The sequence below is a fragment of the Rattus norvegicus genome, chromosome 5 (genome assembly GCF_021556685.1).
Source record: "Rattus norvegicus strain SHRSP/BbbUtx chromosome 5, alternate assembly SHRSP_T2T, whole genome shotgun sequence".
NCBI classification, from domain to species: Eukaryota; Metazoa; Chordata; class Mammalia; order Rodentia; family Muridae; genus Rattus; species Rattus norvegicus.
In genome coordinates, this window is record NC_141538.1 from 67818105 (window position 1) to 67840054 (window position 21950).

At 39.5% G+C, this 21950-nt stretch overlaps 1 protein-coding gene across 1 annotated transcript in view; it reads right to left on the reverse strand.

The window, feature by feature from the left end:
- Window positions 1-21950, reverse strand: part of Erp44 (endoplasmic reticulum protein 44) — a 93025-nt gene that overhangs the window by 28779 nt on the left and 42296 nt on the right. Inside the window, 3 exon segments of the mRNA NM_001008317.2 lie at window positions 2623-2738; window positions 3884-4068; window positions 20285-20400. Coding sequence (NP_001008318.1) covers window positions 2623-2738; window positions 3884-4068; window positions 20285-20400 — 417 coding nt within the window.

The following is a 21950-nucleotide window of genomic DNA, read 5'->3' on the forward strand; positions in this document are numbered from 1 at the left end:
CAATAATACCACCAGAAAATGTCTAGAAATAATCAACAATTTCAGAAAAGCGGCACATTGAACAATCAGTAGTTTTTCCACAGACAAACAGCACACACCAAGAGAGAGACCATAAGCACATTTCTAATTAACATCATCAAACATAACAAAATATCTTGGAATAAACCCAACCAAAGAGGTAAAAGACCTCTACAATGAAAATCTCTGAAGAAAGAGATTGAGAAAAATATACTGTTCATAGATTAGCAGAATTAAATATTGTGAAAATGACCATGCTACCAAAATCAATTTATAGATTCAATACACACAAAATCAAAATTTCCACAACATTCTTCACAGAAGTAGAAAAAAAATCTTAAATTCATATGGAACCAGGAACAATTCTAGATAGCCAAAAGAACCCTGAGCAAAAAAAAAAAAAAAAAAAAAAATAGGGGATTGCAAATCTCAAGATATATTACATAGCCGCAGTGACAAAAGAATAAAGAGAATGGTGCTGGCACAAAGCGGACATGATCCAATGGGACAAAACAGAAGAACCAGCAAACACGAGTACTTGTAACTACAACCATCTGATACTGGCAAAGGCAAAGACATTCCCAAGTACAGAAAAGACAACACCTTCAACAAATGCTTCTGAGAAAACTGATGTCCACACTCAGAAGAATTAGGCTCATACCTACACAGTACCTGCACAGTACTCATACCTGCACAGTAATTAGATCCAAATGTATTTAAAAATCTGAAAAACTTAAAACTGCTAGAAGAAAACATAGGCAGCACCCTACAAGGTATGGGTGAAAAAAAGGGCGTTCGGAACAGGACTCCATAGGGATTTAAGGCTATCCATGGATAACTGGAAGCCTGCAAAACTAAAGAGCTTCTGTACAGCTAAGGAAACAATCAGTCTAGTCCCACAGAATGAGAATCTTTGCCAGCTACATGTCTAAAAGAAAATTAATAACCAGTGTTTACAAAGAACTAAAAAAAAAATTCCAATTTAAAATATGAGTTAGATTTCTATAGAGAGTTCTCAACTGAAGAAATAAAAATAGCTTAGAAATACCCCAGAGTTTATCATCCTTAGCAATGAGATAAATGCAAAGTAAAACACCTTTGAGAGTTCATTTCATCGCACACAAAATGACACAAATGCTGGAGAAGTTGTGGAAAAAAGAAGAACCTCGTTCACTGCTGGATGCAAATTAGTGCAGCCACTCTGGAATCCGTAAAAACCAAAACTACTTCTAGATACAGGAAGAGCAGAGGCTCTGAGGCAGAGGCTAGGCCAAGGTGTCTGAGGTGGGTTATATGGTACACACACCACACACAGACAGCAGTGATGTGAAAGCCCTGACTGGAGGGGTCCCCACCTATGCTGTACATTGATAAAGCTCACAGTGAGACACCAATAACATCTACAAAAGCATGAAAGCAAGGACCAAGAGTACAAGTCATCAACTGGAGAAGGCATCACAACAGCTATTTCAACCAGGCCAACACAACCATAAAGAGCCCCCAATAAAATAAGTTACACCACACGACAGCCAAAGGTGGCTAAGATAGCCTCCAAGAAGAGAGGGTCAAGGGCAGAACCCTGAATAATTACATTCAGAGATAAAAGAAACAGGAAGAAGAGAAAGGAACTGTGAAGGGCAAACTGGAGATCCAGTGTCTAGTGTTCACAAGAGGAGAAAAAAGGAAGGAGGTGGTGTCTCTGCCTTCGGAGAATTAAACTGAAGAAAATCTACTGCACGGGACAACCGAGGAGTCATTTTGTGATTATTCGGGCAAGCTTCATTGGAAGAAAGTGAGGTTCTAAGAAGCTAAGCGGTTTTATTTGGAAGAGTTTGAGAAAGTCAAGTAACCACATATAAAACAGCCTTTTAAAAAAGTAGAAATGAAAAGAAAAGGATGGCATTATAGCTCAAGATGAAAGTAGTGAACCAGAGAAGAGAGGAACATGATTTGGGGAGAAAAAAGCAGTTTCTGTATGGGTCAGGGTGAAACCATGAGAAAGCGGGGAGACCTGAAGGACCAAAGTCCCAGAGAGAGCTACAAGGGCAGTCTACACGAGGGAAGAGAGCAAACTTCTCTTAGAAAGGCAAACTTAGGGCTGGACTACAGGTGGGGGAACAGAAGCTTAGTAAATAGAAGGCCCTGGTATGGATCCCGGCGGAGGGAAAAGTGTGTGTGTGGGGGGGGGTGTAGGGTGGGGCATGTTATTTTGATATGACCAAATACAACAAGAAGTGAATGTGAAAGAAAGACATGAAGAAAGGCAGTGAAGACACAGGGAGGAAGGAAGATAATAAACGTATGCTTCTTAACTAGAAAGAGAACATGCCCAGTCACCTGCGCTGCCTGTCAGGGGTTAGCATTTACCTGGTCTAAGGGTCAATGACTCAACCAAGGAAGAACTCATAGTTAACTGGGCCACTCTTGGCTTTCACCTCCATTCTGAGACATAACACAACAGGAAAACAGTGAGGCCCTTCAAGGATGAGTCACACGTATAAATACTAACGGTCTGAGGTCATCTTCAGAACATGACCAAGTGTAAGAAGAACTGAACACGATAGCACGCTCACCTCTTAGCAGGCTGCTGATTAATATACTTACCCAAAAGCAGAAAGGAAGGCACAGTCATCATGCAAAATACTTGCTACTCTTTCAAAAACTCTGTAATTATCTGAATCCTTCTGCTCAAAGTATCCAATGATATTTCTCTTACTGCGCTGTAAAATAAAGTATCTAATTATTTTGCAACATAGAAAACTGTAAGAGCATGCTGCTTCATTTACTCTTTATTCTGTGGCTCAAGTAGCTTTGGTTATAGTTCAATTAGTTCAAGAAGAATAATTATGGATGCGGGGACAGCTTTTAGTGCCTGGTCCAAATCTATGAATAATTATGCTGGGTTAAAAACAATATTCTACAATAAAATGTAACTAACTTTATTAAAAATGCATGAACTCAGACTCTGCCATGGGTCCTTCCCGTGCCTCCACATGGCACTGCATATGTTTACTGCAGGAGACCCTGTCCACTCTCTATGCAGGCTGGTTCTTAGGGCTGTGCTTGCAGCCAAAATATTAAGGTATGGCATATTGTCTTGTTCAAGGCAAAAGAAGAAAATTTCCTGCTTGCTCTGAAACAGTAAGCTCTCCAGTCCTAGCCCTCCCTTCCTGTGTACCACAACCCATGGCCTGGGTAAGCATCCATAGTGGCCCGCCCTTTGCATTTGCTAACAGAACTTGGGTGTGGAGCATGGCAATAACAAGATAGGCTCATCGGCTCACGAGGCCTCCTGTGATGTGAGCCATAAATGTCCTTCATGTCTGGCTCAGAAGCCATGTTCCTCCGACAGCAAAAACGGGAAATGGCTAATTTATTAACTTGTCACTTGATAGACAGAGTCTAGAATAAAGACTAAACACTGTAGTGTTCATGTGTTGTTTTTTTTTTAATTACTTAGTTTATAGAGGGATTTGCTAAATTTATCAAGAGAGGCTATTTTAAAGGACACTAAACTGTAGAAAGCGCTGAAATAGTGATTAAAGTAGATGCTCTGTGGGTATCGTCCAAGGGAAATAGGAAAACTTCGGTTGGTTTGCTTGACTTAAACTTCCATTTATAACTCTGGTTCCCTTTGCCTACATTCATCAATTGGCACAGCTTTGCTGTATGCTACACATTTTATCTGAAGTTTGGTAAACATTAGAGATTCTGTTGAGAATGAATCCCAGACAAAGTCTTCCTGGTTTGTATATGTCAAATATACTGTAATAAACTGTAGGAGAAAGCGCGGATTCTGTGCTTGCATTGTGGTTCGTTTGCATTGATTAAACAGGCAGTGCACACTCCACCATAAATAACTTACATCAAGATTGGTGACTTCATCTAGACTCTGAATCTCGTGGACGGGGTTACTTTTCTGTTGCCTGATGTAGTCTGCAAGCGCTTTCACTGATCGCTGGCCCCTGTATTCTCTCTTCATCATCATTCCATTACGAAATAATTTCAGGGTTGGGTATTTGCTTATCCTGTACCTCTGGGCTATATCAGCTAAAAGGACATATGAAAGAAAGTTAGCTTTAGCACCCAGTCAGGGTGACCCTATTAGTTCAACCGTCAGAAACATTACAATTACTATGACATCTCTTCTTTCTTAGTGAAAGAGAAAAGAAAATACTGCACACTGATATCAGAGCAGACTCTGGACTCACTGCCTGTCCTTAACCTCTCATCCACCGCTTACAGGCTGCGTGAGCTCTAACGTGCACACACGCTGATGCCCTCGCTTCATCTCTTACAGAAGGGGTGGTTTCCATTAAAACAAGGTATCATGAACCAAATGAGACAATGCAAATACATACAGTACGGCACATGGATATCATAATATAAAAACAGCAACATACTAATTGTGCTGTGTGAGGTAGAGTATGAATTAAAACTACATGACAATTGCAGCAGGTAAACTAGGAGGAGCGTGAGAAGCAGGAGGTAAATTACATTATCTATCCCAAGGCCTTTGCAGTGCTCAGAAAGAGGCAGTACTTACAATGTTTGCTAAGTCAAGGCTGCACTGCTTCTCTCCAGGACAAGCATTTAAAGAATACTAGAGGAATATTAGAGGTTAAGGTTGGAGTTCTCAAAAGAGATGGTAGATAAAAGCCTACATGTAATTTAGAGCACATAATAGCCTGGTAAATCCATAGGGGATTTATAAGGAGGAAATTGCAATTCATTACCAAAGTTCTTTAAATCTGAACTGTTAACCCAATATATACATATTTAACAAAACCTGAGTGGTTTAGGGGCTAATTACTTCAAAGCAGAGCCAGTAAGTACATTACCTACATGTGACAAACTACAATATGTTCTTGAGCCCTATTGGGCAAGGAATGAATGAGAAAACAAGGGATGAGAATAAGTGTAAGTTTTTAATATACAGAGGAAATTAGTAATGAGGCAAAGATCATAAATGTGGATTAGTCCCATAGACTTCCACTCGCCAGCACACTACACGCTCTCTGACAAATAAAAGTCTGAAGTGGCACATAGAGACAATGACATTTAATTAAAATGCTTTAAAACTGGATCAACAGGTCCTTTGACCACTGACACAATGGCTGTCTAGAGAATTGAAAATATCTCTCTTAAAAGTCATAAATTTTCCAAGTATCTCCCAGAGACTGCTTTAATAAAGGTTCTGCACCTTTATTAAAGTGTCCATAATATGCAGTACCAGGTTGTTACGTAAGAGAATGAAAAAGAACGCTATGGTTCTGAAGTGACACACTCAGGATGCAGAATAAGACGAAAAACCAGCAAGATGCGAGAGAGAGCGTAAGAAACGTAAGGAAAAAATATAAATACAGTATGTACAAACACACATACATGTGCTCCAGCTTAGACATCTGTCCCTCTTCTACTTTCAAAGGAGAAAAGGAGAAAGAAGAAAATTGAAAGAAAAGATTTTCTCTCACCAGTGGGAGAAAATCCTATGGAAAAAATTTAGATTTCATTCTTACATTTGGTTTTATAGTTCTGAGTTTGAAACCACGTAAATATTTAGCATGTGTGTAACATATTTAAAACACTAATACCAGTATTACTGCTTTGAAATTTAACAGATTTTGGTAGATAAAATATTTGATATCAGTAATGTCATTAAGAATCAAGAGGCTCAGCCTAAGGGAGTGAAATACAAAGTTGAGAAACACTTTATGCTATCAGTCTGGACAAAGGATGGGTGGTTAAGACTTAAGACTTCCAAAGTACAGGCAACGAGAGCAGACAGACAAATGGGATCGTTTCAAACTTAAAAGCTTTTACTCAGCAAACGAAACAGTTTTTAAGAGTTACAGAGACAATGTATTAACTGGAAAATATATGTAAATTAACACTGAACAGAGTCAACACTCAAAATTTATACAGAATTCAAACAAGTATACTGTAAAAATAGAAAGAACTTAATTTAACAGTGGGTAAAAGATCTGAATAGACAGTTCACAAAAGTAGGAATATGAAGGTATATGGGGTGCCAACAGCAACAAGCATCAGGGAAACGTCACTCAAACCACAAAGAGAAGCAAAGAAACAGCACAGAGGGAGAACACTTGTCTAGTCTGGTCTGGCCCAGCAACACACACGGGAAAAGCACAGAGACTGTACGCGCTCAATCAGACAGACTCTTAACAGCAGGGCAAAAGCTAACAAGTGCTGGTGAGGAGGTAGACATGGGAAACTTTTGCATTACTTTTGGTGAGAATGTGAAAGAGCTGAAAGAGTCATTATGGACAAACTGGAAATTCCTCAGAAAACCCTAAATGCAGGAAACTATAAAAATAATGACACCTTGTTGCTTTTTACAACATGAATAAACCTGGAAGGTTTAAGTGGGATAAATCAAGCACAAAACTTCGTGATCTCAACAACATGTGGAATCTAAGAAACAGTCTGAGTTTTAGAAACCAAGTTCAATGGCAGTTACTGGAGACCAGGTTTACTAAGAGGCCAGGGGAAACTAAAAACACTTGTCAGAGAACACACATGCACACTCAGGAAGAAGACATCTCAGGCTTTGTACGTCAAGGTAACAACAGTCAGAGATGTCATGGGAACTTCTGAAGACAGGGTGGGTTGTGAGCTTTCCCATAAGAATCAAAACCATGGACACCATGCACTTGTTAGTGACCTTTAACCCTTCACAACATATGCAGTAAGAGCACTGCATTAATTAATCCTAAGAATAAATAAAACCATGGTGATCCAGCACACTTGAATTGGAAGTGACACTAATTTCCTTTTCAAATTCAAATTGTTTGTAGTGCTACATACAAATAAAGCCAGGCTCTTGCCTACGAAGGCAATCATTTTAGTACTGAACAACAATGCTAATTTAGCACGAGCTTTAAATACGCTTTTCTCTCTCAATAGTGTTTGTGGACATCTTTATTTTGATGGCTATTATCAATGACTTACTTAAGGTCAATAAGTATAAAGATTTAAAAGATGGAAACATTTCCATGAAAGTACACTCACCAAAACCAAACCTACAAGAAATTGAACATATAAATGGTCCTAAAACTATTGAAGAAGTTGCAATTGCAACTCAGCCCCTACAACATACACAAAAAACTTCGTTCCTTGTCACTTTCATTTAGCAACACTAGAAAGAGTCTTAGGACTCAGAAAGGTCACTTAAATTATTCCAGCAAACACACAGATGAAATACTCCTCAACTCGCTTGTGTTCCCATGGTATTTTGAGGAAATGGATAAGGGGATGCACTGTGGAAAGGGAAAAGCCCACAAGCCTTACTTAAGAACACGTGTAAAACTATCAAACAAACCAACGAACTTAATTTAGCACTGTATGCCATGGGAATAGATCACAATCAAGCTGGACTTAGCCTAGCACTTCAGTTTAATTAATATTTTAAAATCAGTTAAAACAATTCCTCCTCAAAAGGAGCAGAAAACCAATAAAATTCAACATCCATTCATACTTCAGAAATAGAAGTGAAAGGCTTCCTTAATCTGATAAAAGATATTTAAACAAATACCAAATAACTTGCTGAAACACTAAAAGCTTTGCCACTGATGTCTGCTTTGGGCTTTCAGTGTAATATGCTGGCAGGGGCATATTTCCACTTTAAGACCAAGCACACCAATCTACAGCAGTGCCTCACTGCCAGGCAGGATAGTAGGTAGCAGACATCGACTGCTTCACTATAATTAGTAGCAAAAATTGGACTTTTTTTTTTTTTAAAGTGTATCTCTAAAGATATCTGAAACCACAAAAGCCACTCTGACTAAATAAACTGAGATGTCCCCCAAAGAAAAGATCCTTTCTAGGTGAGTTGAGATCACAGTCACACTCTTCCCTAAAGGTTTCCTTTTGGAAATTAAATCGGCAGTTGCAGGTTAGGATTGAGTGTAACTCCTGCAAAAGCAAAAGAGACAGAAGCCAAGGTGCCTTTCACACACAACACACCTGGCCCGGCAGAAAAGCCTAGGAGCACAGCCTCAAAGGGCATTTACTAAGTGCCACAGGAGACTGAGGGGAAGCAGGCAGAAAACAGAGGAAGGCTACTCTAGCCTCAAGGTGCTTAGGGGACAATGTTTTCTCAGGATCACACACTGCCAAAAAGGTTTGGCAGATTTTGGAGTCCCATATAGGCAAGAAAGCACTTTGAGGTTGAAAAGCATGCATTCTTGTTTGTTTTTAACAGGATCTCATTATGCAACCCAGGCTACCCTCACATTTGCCATGTAGCCCAGATTAGCCTTGAACTCATGATCCACCGACTCACATGCACCACACCTGGCAAGACCTGGGTTTTTATGACAAACTAGAAAAGAGGTACTTATAACATACACAAGAAACAAATGATCATATTGATAAAAAACAAAACAAAGAAAACTGCATTTTAAAAGGATCATCAAAAATAAGTGAACTAAAGAAATTGTTAAATTTATGAATCACAGATGGCCAATAATCATAAAAACATGCTTGACTGTAATCAGGAAGTTATTGATTAAACAACCAGATGAAATTTTGTCCACCACATTGATAAAACCAAAAATCAAACCCTCAAAATTTAATCTTAAAGAAATATCAAACCCTATAAAGATCCCATCATGTACAACTTAAGCTTACAGTCAGTGTTAATGTAAATTAGGTGAGTGTCTAAGCTTCCAGCAAGGGATGAACACGTCTGGTCTTTATTTTATTCCCACCATGGGTTTGGAAGGAAGAATGTGGAAAAATAACCAGTCTAATAGGAGTTTTTTTTTTTAAATTTGCAATCTAAGAATCATTTTGAAAATGGACAGTAAAAGATTCTACTAGAGACAATATAATGCTTTCAACTTTCTGTAAAATAACATTTTAATTAGTTCTTTGAGAATTTCATACAATCAATTTTGATTATTTTCACCCCTCTCCTCTAACTTTCCCTAGATTGTCCCCAACCCCTACCTACCCAATCACATGTTTGTTCTCTTGTTTTCCCCTTTTAACTTTCTAAAACTGGTGAGTCAATGAATGTATGAAAACTTAACCTATTAAGAGAAAAAGGTTCTATACAGCAGAGGACCTTAAGACCAGAGAGAGTTTGGGGTTGGCAGGTCTATTAACAGCATTTGAATGCTGCTGCCCCGTCTGTGGTAGCCAGATCGCTGTGGGGGTGGACTCCCGGCAGTAAGAGAAGCATTGTAAAGAACCACTGTGGTCCTGGCTAGGGGCCGGGCCTGTCTCCATAGTCAATCATAACCATCAGGCTGCCTTAAAAATCTGGTTATGAAGAAAGTTAACTAATATTTGAAGACTGTTAGGAGACTAGTCAATGAATTAAGTCTCAAACATGGCAGCAGGTATGCTGCACAATGAGGTAACTTTTAATTATTAAGAAGTAAAACCCTTAAAATTATATTGATCAATAATTTCAGACATAAAGGTGACTTTTCATAAGCTTTGGCCGAAAGTGATTTTAAGATAATTACAGCTTAACATTTTAACGACGTAACAAAGAATGACTTCAGGGGTATAATAAATGCTTTTTAAAAAATTAACTAGATAGATCAAATGTTAAAATGGATGTCAAAGGAACTAGAAATTTCAGGAGGTTAACAGCTTCCTGACTGGAAAATTAGCATGTGCTTTGCTTCAATGGTCACTAAGCTTTCCTTGATGAATTCCTCCTACCTGCCTCACTAACACCCAGGAGGGTTCCAAGTGGGGCAAGTGTGTCGCTCTTGTCTCACCTATGGCCTCCTACTACTATCCAGAGTCAGTGCAAAGAGGCAGATGGCTTCATCAGGAGAAGGACTACCGCTGTTTCCATATCTTTCCCGTTCTTAAACCATGGTGCCCCAAAACAAACATCCTCCCCAAGAAACACCATCAAAATAAAACTCTAGATAGAAAACGAAAAGTGACCTTGACACTTACGTAGAGGGCAGGCCTTCCCGGAGTAATGCAGAAAGCCAGAAGACCCCACTGCTCTAGTCAGTCCTCTGTAGTGGCTGGGAACCATTCTCAGTGCTAGGTGGTTTCTACACAGTTGTTTATTTTCCAACTATTTTTATGGCCACCAACAGAATTCTGTCTTACACACATTGAGTCAATTATATTTTTGTCTGCTTTATGCAGGATTTATGTACAGCTCTAATAAAAGCTTCTTAATTTAAATAAAAGGTTCAAGTAGCACTGGTAGACAAGTAGACTGGAAGAGTAACTTGAGTATATGGTAGCATATTGTCTAATTCTTGGACAGAGAACATTCCAAAAACTGCTAATGGAAGGCTACATGATTCTGCACTGACCAACAAACATTGAGTGTCCATGCAGACTCTATCCACTGGAGGTCAGCAGAGAACCTGGTCCCACCAGGGGCAGTCTGACTAGACCTTCCAGACTAAAAGGCAGCAGAGCCATCAGAATGGTGAATTCTATCCTACACTCTCAAACAAGGAGAGTGCAGATGGCATGTGTTCATGTTCCACAGTAAAGGCACGGGCATGTTTGGAGCATGTGCATACACAGACACACATGCATATACAAAATGCACTCAGATGACAAAAACTTTTGGAAAAGAAACTATAAAGAAAACAGAATCACTTGCAATCCAGCCACTATTATTAACTATTACTAGCCTCTATAGAAAAATCACTATTAATATTTTAGTTCCCATCTTGCTGACCTTGAATAAAACACACTTAACTAGCAGTGACATATTTCAAATGAGAATAAAGCAAATGCTCAAGCTGGTCAAACAGGAAAGTGTTGACATATTACAGAAACTTGTAGAAAGAGCTGAGTAACAATTCCTTAGTCAAGAGCACTGGCAACTCTCAGTGTGTGCAGTCAATCACGGCATGGAAACTTGTAAAGCTGACTCAATTGGCAAATGAGTCACAAGAGATTCTGAATGAATTTTCTTTCCTTGTAAGACACACACTAATTTCTGCATGTGGAGATAAAATAGCTCCTTATAATCAATGAAGAGTTAGATTTGGAAAAATATAGAAGAAACTCCTTGCATGTACTGTTGGAGACCTGAGATAATCTATCTAAAAAACCAGTTACCTATCAGGCGCTAGCTATTGGTGAGATTCAATCATCCACTCACTATTCAATAACCACAAGCGAACAACTCTGCCTGCTAGCTACCAGAGCCGGGAAAGACCCCTAGAGAGATGAGGCCCAGACTCTCACAAGGCTAACACTTTACTTATTTACTTATTGAGACAATGTTTTACTATGTATCCAGGCTACTAAAGTATATGGCTGGCCTTGAACCCACAGAGACTCATTGCATTTGCGTCCGAAATGCTGAGGTTGAACACAAATGCCACTACATCTGGCCTTATATTTTATTGCTGCCATTGTTCTTGCCATTACTAATGCAACTACCTACCTCCAATACTACACCCGTTTCCACAGGACAGACTCTTAGAAGAGCCTTAAAATCCCTAACATTTCCCATATACACCAAAACCATGTTTCAGTTTGGAGTTCCTCAGTATAATATGAGAAGCTGAGATTCTTGCTACCCCATCTAAGAGATACACAGCAGCATACATCCTGATTAAAGATGCAGTTTTCCCAAGTCCTCTAGAGACAGAGGAAAGGAGGGTATTGGTAAAACAAGACCTGACCTCCTGCCCCTCTGCAGGACCAGCGAGGATACCTGTTCTCCGTCAGCCTGGGAACAGAAACAGCTGGGACTGAGCTAGAGGCCATGACTTCATTTTACTTTTTCTCTCCTTATTTTCCTTATAGTTCACCTACTCCCTGTAGCAAGTAAAGAGTTTTAGGAGCTTAAAAGTGAAATACAAGCTTTACATTGATACTGTGATACAGTTAAACAGTTGGTGGTCTTCCTGACGTCAGCCCTGCTTCATCTACTAACCTTTAAGCTGTACAAAGGAGAAGGAGCTACAGAAAATAAACAGGGAGGCGTACAATTCATACCTGAGACACAAGTGCCAACTGGGTGGGACCACTTGACCTCTCAAGTTCCCAGCACAGAAATGAACCTTTCACACGATGTCCCGACATTGTGTGCACAGGGTATATAAGGGTATATAAGGAAGTGAGGTAAAAGCAGAATAGAAAGCTGCCTGAGTTGCCAGTGGGTAGGAGAGGAGACAGAAGGAAAGACAGGCAGCAAAACAAGTGAGTGACTCCTAGAAATACACACTGAAATGAATTTTCAAGATCAACCAACAAATTGGCAAAAAGGGGGAAACTTCTAGAGACTTCCCCACATGTTTTAAGGAATGAGTAGGTGCACTGCCTTCCAAAGGAAGTTCTTTAAAATACTCATATGATGCTTTGTTTTTCAAGTGCCACTGTATTTCTACACTGGCTTGCAATTCCATTGTTTATTAACTTTATAATCTCACTTCATCATCAACCTTAAAGTGCAGTGATTAAAAAAGTATAACACAGCATTTACAAAAAATTTTCCAAATGGACCCTGCAAGATTCAGCTCCACGAGATCTCCTCTAAATGCACACCTGCCACGCCGTAGTGAGACCTGGCTCATAGGCGTACTATCCCACAGCCCGAGTTTACAATGGAAGTACTATTTTTCCTTCAGGTTTTATTTCATTATCTTCAGAGAAGACTTCCCTACCCCATCGGTGTAAGCTACACTTATTAATATGCACCACAACATTTAATACCACCTTTCACAGCAGCCAAGTGTATGTCACCTCAACTTCAGTTTGTTGCCGTATCTCTAGTGCCTATCACATGTCATTACAGAGACGAGGCGGACAAGCTCTTGTTGAGTAAATAGACTAGCTAACTCAAAAGACAGTGGTGACCATTGAGGCAGTCTATGTAAGAACAGCCGAATCCACGAGAGCACTCAATGAGCGGGTTCACCAGTTGATTTAGCTAGAAACTACTCACTGGAGCTTCTTCAGTACATACCACTACGGCTCTGGATGAGACCTGAGTGAAGCAGTTGAATCAGAACAAGATACACATCGTGAAGCACACTCCCAGAATACCTAACAGGAAACTAATAGAACGAGATGTGCAGAGTCAGGATCTTGTTCTCAAACCACCTTGCTAGGAAATGGATCCTCTGACTCCATAAAATGAATCCCAAAGCAACAAGTACATGCACTTGTCTGGACTGAATGTGGTAAGGAAATACTGCTACAGGAAGGAAAACTGACTTTATTTGTGTAGAGCACAATTATTCTCACTAGAAAGTCATACAAACTCTACATAAAAGCTGCTGGAATAAAATTCCAACACAAAGCAATACACAAGTGTTAATTTCAACCCCTACATATCAACAAAAAAAATTGTAAAAATCTAAAATTTAAAAGCAAAAGCCATTTATAACAGTATCAAAAACTAAGACATAGTTAAAAATATATCTCCCATCAGGTAGTGGTGGTATATGCCTTTAATCCCAGTACTCAGGAGGCAGAGGCAGGCAGATCTCTGTGAGTTTGAGGCCAGCCTGGTCTACAGAGCAGGCTCCAGGACAGCCAGGGCTGCACAGAGAAACCCCGTCTTAAAAGACAAAAACAAAAAAACTCTCAAAAAATATGTGCAAAGCGTGAGTGTGGGAGGAACTAGACAAACCCAAACTGAAAAATATTCTACTAATTGTGTAACCAATACTCCTTGGAATTATCTAGGTTCTGAAAAATAACGATTTTTTTAATAAAATGGCCAGAAAGAGCCAAGATCTGACAGGTAAGTGCGCTGGCTGGACATCAGGGGAGAGCGGGTCACATCTGCTTAGTGTCCTGAGGATGTGGACAGGTCGTTCCACAAGATGGCAGTGGTAGAGGCAAGCGAGGGCAGGAACACACACATGCAATCTACCTCAAAGCAAACTAGTTTAATGTAGGTGTGAGAGTATCACAGGAACATGCGCACAGTGGAAAGTGAGAAAAAAATTGCTAAAACTGAAAATATTTAAATACATTGAAAGATTAAGAATGCGGATCAAAAGAGTTAAGATTACTAAAATAATAACTCTTCCCAAACTGGTCTCAATGAAACTAACTCTAATTAGAAACTCGGGGTCCCCTTTTGTTGTTAGAAACTAATAAGTTGTTTCTAGGAGTCATGGAAATCCAATCTACTAAAACAGGCAAAGCCACTATGAACAAAACAAGCACGAAGTTGGAAGATTGTTTACCGCTTGCTTTCAAGACCTTCTTTAAGCTCTAACAACCCACAAAACGTGGGATGAATCAACACTAGACCAACAGTACACAAGGACCAGGGAAAGAGTCAGGACAGGCCAGTTCACTTCAACAAAGATGCTAAGGCACTTAGTGAAAAAAGGGACAGAGGTCGGTTTTTTGCCAACAAGTAATGATAGATCTGTTTGGCAACTAAATACAACAGATCACTTACCCACTTTAACTCATATATTGTTCCACATGTAAAAGCCAACTCCAAAAGAACAATGGGCATACTATGAAATTTATTGAAGAAAACATGACAGAAAAAAATGCAACATTGGGGGAGAAAAGACTACTTTAGATACAAAATATAAAGTATGATCCATTAAAAATTAGTAGGTAGATTTGATCAGAATTAAGAACATGGGATCAGAAGGATGGTTTGGTGGTTAAGAGTACTTATTCCTCTTGCAGAGGACTTGACCTCAGTGCCTAGTACCTACATGGTGGTCTACAGACAGCCCTAACAACAATACCAGGAGATCTGTCTCCCTTTTCTGAACTCAGCAAGAAACACACACACACACACACACACACACACACACACACACACACACACACACACACACACACACACGGTACACATACATACACAGAGGAAGTTATACATTCATACACATAAAATAAATCTAAAAAAGATACTTTTTTTAACTCAGGACATATACCCTTCCAAAGCTAGGCTTAGTGCCACAGAGCCAAAACCATTTAAGCTAGGCGTGGTGCCACAGGTCTACAATCCCAGCCCTTTAGAGATTAAGGTAGGATGATTACAAATTCAAAGAAGGGGCTATATATGTGCAAAAATTTATAAATGCAATGTGCTCATTCTGTTCCCAGTTTCTTGTATGTGTGTGATTTTAGGGTTGACCATCTGAGGCGGGGCTACATTTTAATCTCCAGAGTAGCCTGGCCTACTTAAGAGGGACCCTCACAAACAAACAAACTAAAGGGCAATGGTTACAGCTACAACACAGCTCTTGTACCCAAAGCCCAGGTGACACTGAAAAAGAAGAGACAGAAAAATAGTAAGAAGCAAAGAACTAGGAAGTCTGCTGTGAGATGGTCTAGAAACAAGGAAGCTCTATCTGATACCTAGAGCAAGATGGCTGCCTCAACCAGACCTCCAACAGACACTATAATAGAAATGGGACTCACGGGACCCCAATCCTTAAAGAGCTACAGGCAATAAATGACAGGTCAAGGAAGGAAAATTAGCCTTCCTCAGGGATGAGTTCCCTAATTGGTTATCCAGTATCAGGTGGTCAACCCTAAACTCTTGACAGACTCATCACACTGCATTATATATTTTTGCACATATAGAGGTAACAATTAAAGAGGTCATGAATGAGGGGTGTGTGTGTGGGGGGGGGTGGTTAAAGGAACAGAAGATAGAGAGGGAAGGGAGAAATAAGTAAGTATATTTTACTTTTAAAATGTGTAGGGCGGGGCAGAATGAAGGTGATTGTTACCAAGCCTGACAGCTTGAGTTTAATCCCCAGGACTCACATGGTGGAAGGAGAGAAATGATTGTTCCAAGTTGTCCTCTGACCTCAACATGCATGCTGTGGCATGTACAATCCATAAAAAGAAAACATGTAAGTATAATAGAAAAAACTGAGAACAACAACAAAAGGCAGTCCTGGACAAAGCTGAAGCGTCACTTTTCCATATTTCAAGCGTTTTCACAGAACCGCAATGTCACGGTCTGACAGAGACCATGGCCCAGAAGAGAGAACCAGGGAACAAACAACTCCACACACCACTGACTGCTGCTTTATCAGCAAATCAGCACCATCCAATTGGAGCAGGAGGGTATCTCTTCAACAAGTGGTTCCTGACAGCCACTTGGATATCGCACATGCACAAAAACAAAGCTAGACTTTTACCTTAGTCACATGTAAACATTAAGTCAAAAAGTATCAAAGATCTAAATATAAGGCCTAAGATTGTAAAGCTATTAAAGTATAGGAGAGCTTACTGACAATGGATTTGCTATGAGTTCTTAGCTATGATATCTAAAAAATGGGCAAAAAAAATATAAAAATAGAAAAATTGGACTATAACAAGACTGAGGGGGAAAAACTATGCATGAAGACATAATCAACAAACTAAGACAACATGCAGAATCTATCTGAAAATCATGTATGTGATAAAGATTTAGTATGCAGAATATATAAGGAGCATTGACTATTCCATAACAGAAAGAAAATAAAAAAATGATGTAGAAAATGAGTAAAGGATGTAAATGTTCATTTCTTAACTAACCAACAAGCATATATAAAGATGTTCAATATCAGTAAGTTTTAGGACTACAAACCAACCATATCACCTCACAACCATTACATAATAGGCACTCTCAAGAACTCAGTGTGTGTGTGTGTGTGTGTGTGTGTGTGTGTGTGTGTGTGTGCGTGCATGCGTGCATGTGTGTACACACACTAATATATATAACAGTAAATACAAGAAAACCGAAGCACTCATGTAATACTAACAGAAATGTAAGATGATGGAAAAACAAAATGTACTATATAACAGTTTCACACTCATAGTCAACTGCAGCCAAAAATACTACATAAAAATTCAAGAAACAAATGAAACTACGAAACTGTACACCATTCTGAATGGCATGGCAACATCTTAACTCCTCCCACTGGTGCACTTGGTCTTCCTGTATCTTGCATATCCACACTGCATACTGCCTGCCCATTAGTCACTCAGTAGCTGTCTTGGCTATCCGATCAATTATAGTACTGTAGTGCTTATATTAAAGACCTTTTTTATTTAGTAATGACTACCTGCTAAGCAATGATTTTGGGAACTTGAATAAATCCAAACAAAAAGAAAGTATTTCCTTTAAGTTCTAATACAATAAAATATTTTTCAAAAGTAGATTCATGTAACTTTCATTATTATATATGTTATACACTTATAATAAACACAGGAATATTCTACTTTAAAGAAAAATTGAAACGAATGCCTTGACAAGGAACTAGTGTGAACTGTAGGGTATGTGGGACCGTGCTACCAGACAGGCCTAAGAACTGGTGGTAAGTTTGAGTAAGCTCAGCTCCTAGGAGTCTCGGAGCCTATTCCCACAGGTCTCTATACCTGCTCTGGAACTTGTAAACATGACACTGAGAGGACCCCAGGGCACTCATCACATTGCATAAACACCTGGAAAGCTTCCTCATGCTAATGAGGGATTGTGGGACCCTAAGCCTTCAGCCAATATAACCTTCCCTTCAATCACAGAAATAACTAATTCTCTCCACCATGACAGTACTTTTGAAACCACAAAGGTTCAAAATCACTGCTGGTAGGGACTCAGAGACTCGTTTGCATGGTAACCTCCAATTAAATGTAAAAGCAGCCTTATTTATAATAGCCAGAAGCTAGAAAGAACCCAGATGACCTTCCACAGAGAAATGGATACAAAAAATGTGGTACATTTACACAATGGAGTACTACTCAGCTATTAAAAACGGTGACTTCATGAACTTCTTAGGCAAATGGATGGAACTAGAAAATATCATCCTGGGTGAGGTAAACCAGGCACAAAAGAACATACATGGTATGCACTCACTGATAAGTGGATATTAGCCCAAAAGCTCAGAATACCCTTGATACAACTCACAGACCACATGAAACTCAAAAAGGAAGACCAAAATGTGGATACTTCAGTCCTTCTTAGAAGGGGGAGCAAAACACTCACAGGCAGTAGAGGGTGGGAGGGACTTAGGAGGAAGAAAGGAGGAAGAGGGAAAAAGGAGGGTGGGGAGGATCAAATGTAAGAGGAGACAGGGATGATATACAGAGGGTCAGGAATTTGAACAGACCTGTGTAGCAATGGGGAATGGGGAACTGGTGGTAGCCACCAGCAAATCCCAGATGCCAGGAAAGCATGAGGCTCCCAAGACCCAACAGGGATGAGATTAGCTGAAATGCCCAACAAAGGAAAGGGAGAACCTGAAGAGACCATATCCAGAGGTTAGGCAAGGCCCCTGTTTGGGGGATGGGGTTATATACCCTTCTCAAAATTTTAACCCTGAATTGCTCCTGTCTAAAGGAGATACAGGGACAAAGAGTAGAGCAGAGACTGGAAGAAAGGCCATCCAGAGACTGCCCCACCTGGGGGATTCATCTCATATGCAGCCACCAAACCCAGTCACTATTGCTGATGCCAAGAAGTTCTTGCTGACAGGAACTTGTATGGATGTTTCCTGAGAGGCTCTGCCAGAGCCTTACCCATACAGATGAGGATGCTCGCAGCTAACCATTTGCCTGAACAACGGGACCCCAATGGAGGAGTTAGAGAAAGGACTGAAGGAGCTGAAGGGTTTGCAACCCCATAGGAAGAACAACAATATCAACCAACCAGATCCCCCAGAGTTCCCAAGGACTAAACCACCAACCAATGAGTACACATGGAGGGACCCATGGCTCCAGTTGCAGAGGACGACCTTGTCTGGCATCAGTGGAAGGAGAGACCCTTGGTCCTGTGAAGACTCATTTCCCCAGTGTAGGGGAATTCGAGGACAGTGAGGTGGGAGGGGGAGCATCCTCACAGAAGCAGGGGATGGCAGAGGTGGGTTCAGGAGGGGAAACTGGGAAAGGGTTTCAAATAACATTTGAAATGTAAATACATAAAATTTCCAATAAAAAAAGAAAAAGAAAAATAGGAAGATCTGAACACAGAGCCCACTGCCATGTCAGTGACAGGGCAGGAGGAAAACAGCGTGGAGACATCATCTATGTGTCTACCTATATTTTATTGCCCTCTTTATTTAATCCAGCTGTGAATATGACAGACAGAAATATGGCATATAGCTTATGATAGTTCAAAATGATATGCAGCAAATCCTCAAAACGCTCTCTGAATGGAACAGAAATGAAGAAAACTGCTCTGTGGAGCATTTGGTCAGATCGGGATTCTAATTCCCACTTAATGTATACTAAGCTGGGCAACACTGGTTAAGCCACTTTATTTCTGTTTCTTTGCCTGGAAAAATGGAGTCAGACAGACAGACAGACCGACCGACACATGTTCAAGAGCAGAATAAGTACAATCAGTAGGTCAAGTATAAAGGACAGGAAATTTGCAGAATAGGAGATGGCTTTGTAAATAGCAACTTTGCAAGAACTCAATACCACCAAGCTTTTCTAAAAACTGTCAAATGCATGACATAAAGATTAGTAAGTTACATCTCTACAACTGGGAGCACAAGAAAAAGAAAGACAGAAAGTGCTGGCTTGAAGATCTCACAGTGCAGCTGATGCTAAGATGAGCTAAGACTCCATACAACGTGAGACCTACCAAGGTCAACTCATGGGTATTCTGAGAAGGGAAGGCTGGGTGCAGTAAGCAGAGCACCTGGGAGGGGCACGACCTGCTGGCTCATTAGTTCAACTTAGAAAATACTGTTACTTATATTAAAAAGCAGGGAGTTTACGCAGCACATTCCACACAGACAAACAAAATTCAAGAAAATAGATTTTTAGAGAGACTAACCAAAGTTTTTTTTAAAAATAATTTAATAGTAACTGCAGCTATTTACACTTTAACTAGAAAGGCAGTCTTCACAGAATGTTTAAAATAACAAAGAGAAACACAAAAAGATCTGAAACTGTCTTATTTTAAACTCATATTTCTATATAATTTTAGTCTTATTTAAACTGGATATTATATTTCTACATGCTTCTCAGAGTAACAAAAGTCCCCATTTGTCTTCCAAAACTATAGTTCAATTTTATTTATTGATTTTAGCATTTGCTTTGGTAGAAAATGTAGTTAGTTATAATTTGCTACCTATATACTTGAACTGCTACATTTTAATTAAAATAAAACAAAATCACACAAATGTTACACAGGCAAGTGGAGTTAAAAAGACATAAAAGATGAGATATTAGAAATTTATCCTAGGTCCCAATCCCTTTTAGATTTCATCTTCACTGAAACCAGAGCATTTGAAAAAAGAAAAAAGTTCATGCATGCGCAGAGGAAGGTTAGAACAATTTCTTCCAGACTTCCTACTCAGTTACTTACAGTGCTGATCACAATCAACTCTGGCAAACACTACTTGATTTTTATCTGGATATTCTTCCTTAATGACATCAGATGCTTCCTCAAAAATTGGATGCAACATCTGGCTGAAACGACACCTACACACAGACAAGCACACCAATTAGCAGGGAAACCCAGAAGGCAGAATCTTACTTCAGTAATCACTCACTGATGCTTAGTATCTGTTCAATAAACAACTTGTGAGACAATTACACCTTCAATTTAATCATGTTTCTGAAGTCTGTCAGTGAATGAGAGGAAAACAATTTGAATTCAAAGAATGTACTCTTTAGTTCAACACTATGTAAAGTATCAAGTTGGTCTGTTGCTCTGCCTTATGATTAGCTGCCAGTGTTATGGTGCATACAGCTATGGATCCCTCACAGAGGCCATGACATAAGCCTGACCTACACTGCTAAGATTTGAGTGTTTAAAAAAAGAGTCAGTTTCTCTGGACAGTGAACACATTTCCATGTTACTGGAACTGATTATATTGCAAATGCTGGCTACCTCATTAACTTATTATATACTTAGTTTATTACAGACACATGACTACTTTATCAAGCTCAGACACAAGGTAACAATAAATAAAACAGTTCTTTTTCTTTTTTTTTTTTTTTTTTTGGTTTTTTTTTTTTTTTTTCGGAGCTGGGGACCGAACCCAGGGCCTTACGCTTCCTAGGCAAGCGCTCTACCACTGAGCTAAATCCCCAACCCTAATAAAACAGTTCTTATAAAGGAATATGTGGTATATAATTAGTGTTTCCTCTTCAAAATGTATTCTCATGTCAAAATAGGCCTTTGTATCTGTAAACATATAAACATACTATGTCTGTCCAGAAGCAAATACTCAAATTCCTAAAGACTTCCTGACCATGTTTCCCTCCCACACCTATTTAAAAGTCAGGCAAAATAGCTACAATATTCCAGGAAATTGTTACTTCTAATTCTAACTGCCCCTCATTAGGCCAACCACTTCAGAAATATCTAGTGTGGGTGATTAAAGGGACCCGAGGGGGACAAAAAGAAATAGTGTACCCATACAACTAGCTGGGGAAAATGGACATTTCATGGGGAAAGGTATCGAGGAGGATATGGTAAAACACTAGTTACTTCTACTGTTCTTCGAGCCCTAATGTATCCAAGACATTTTCTTAAGGAAGCCCATAAATTCTAGTCCATGTATGATCTGACATATATTGGCAATAATCCAATAAAGAATATATGCAAGAATGCAGACTTATATATACCTCCTCCCTATTTCTTCTTGTATTTCTCTCTAGCCTACTCACCTGACTTCCTAAGGAGATGTCCTAGAATATATCAAGGAGACACAATCTGTATCTTCAGACTCCTGCTTTCAAGTGGTTCTTTCCTCTTTAGCATCTTAAATCTCCCGTCTGGGATAGGTATGAAGGGTCTGTGGACATCATGGACCGTGTCTTATTTGACTACATATTCTAATAAGCGTTCAATAGATGTCTGTTAAATGAGCAAGCTGATAAATTCAAGAGCTAGAGCAACTGGAACCCCGGGTCTTTGAGTACTGAAAATTTTCTGAAAATAGACTAGGTAGAGGGCAGAAGAAGGCATAGACAAGGTTTGACTATGGTTCTGAAAACTTTAGATGTGGCCTAGTAAAGAACTG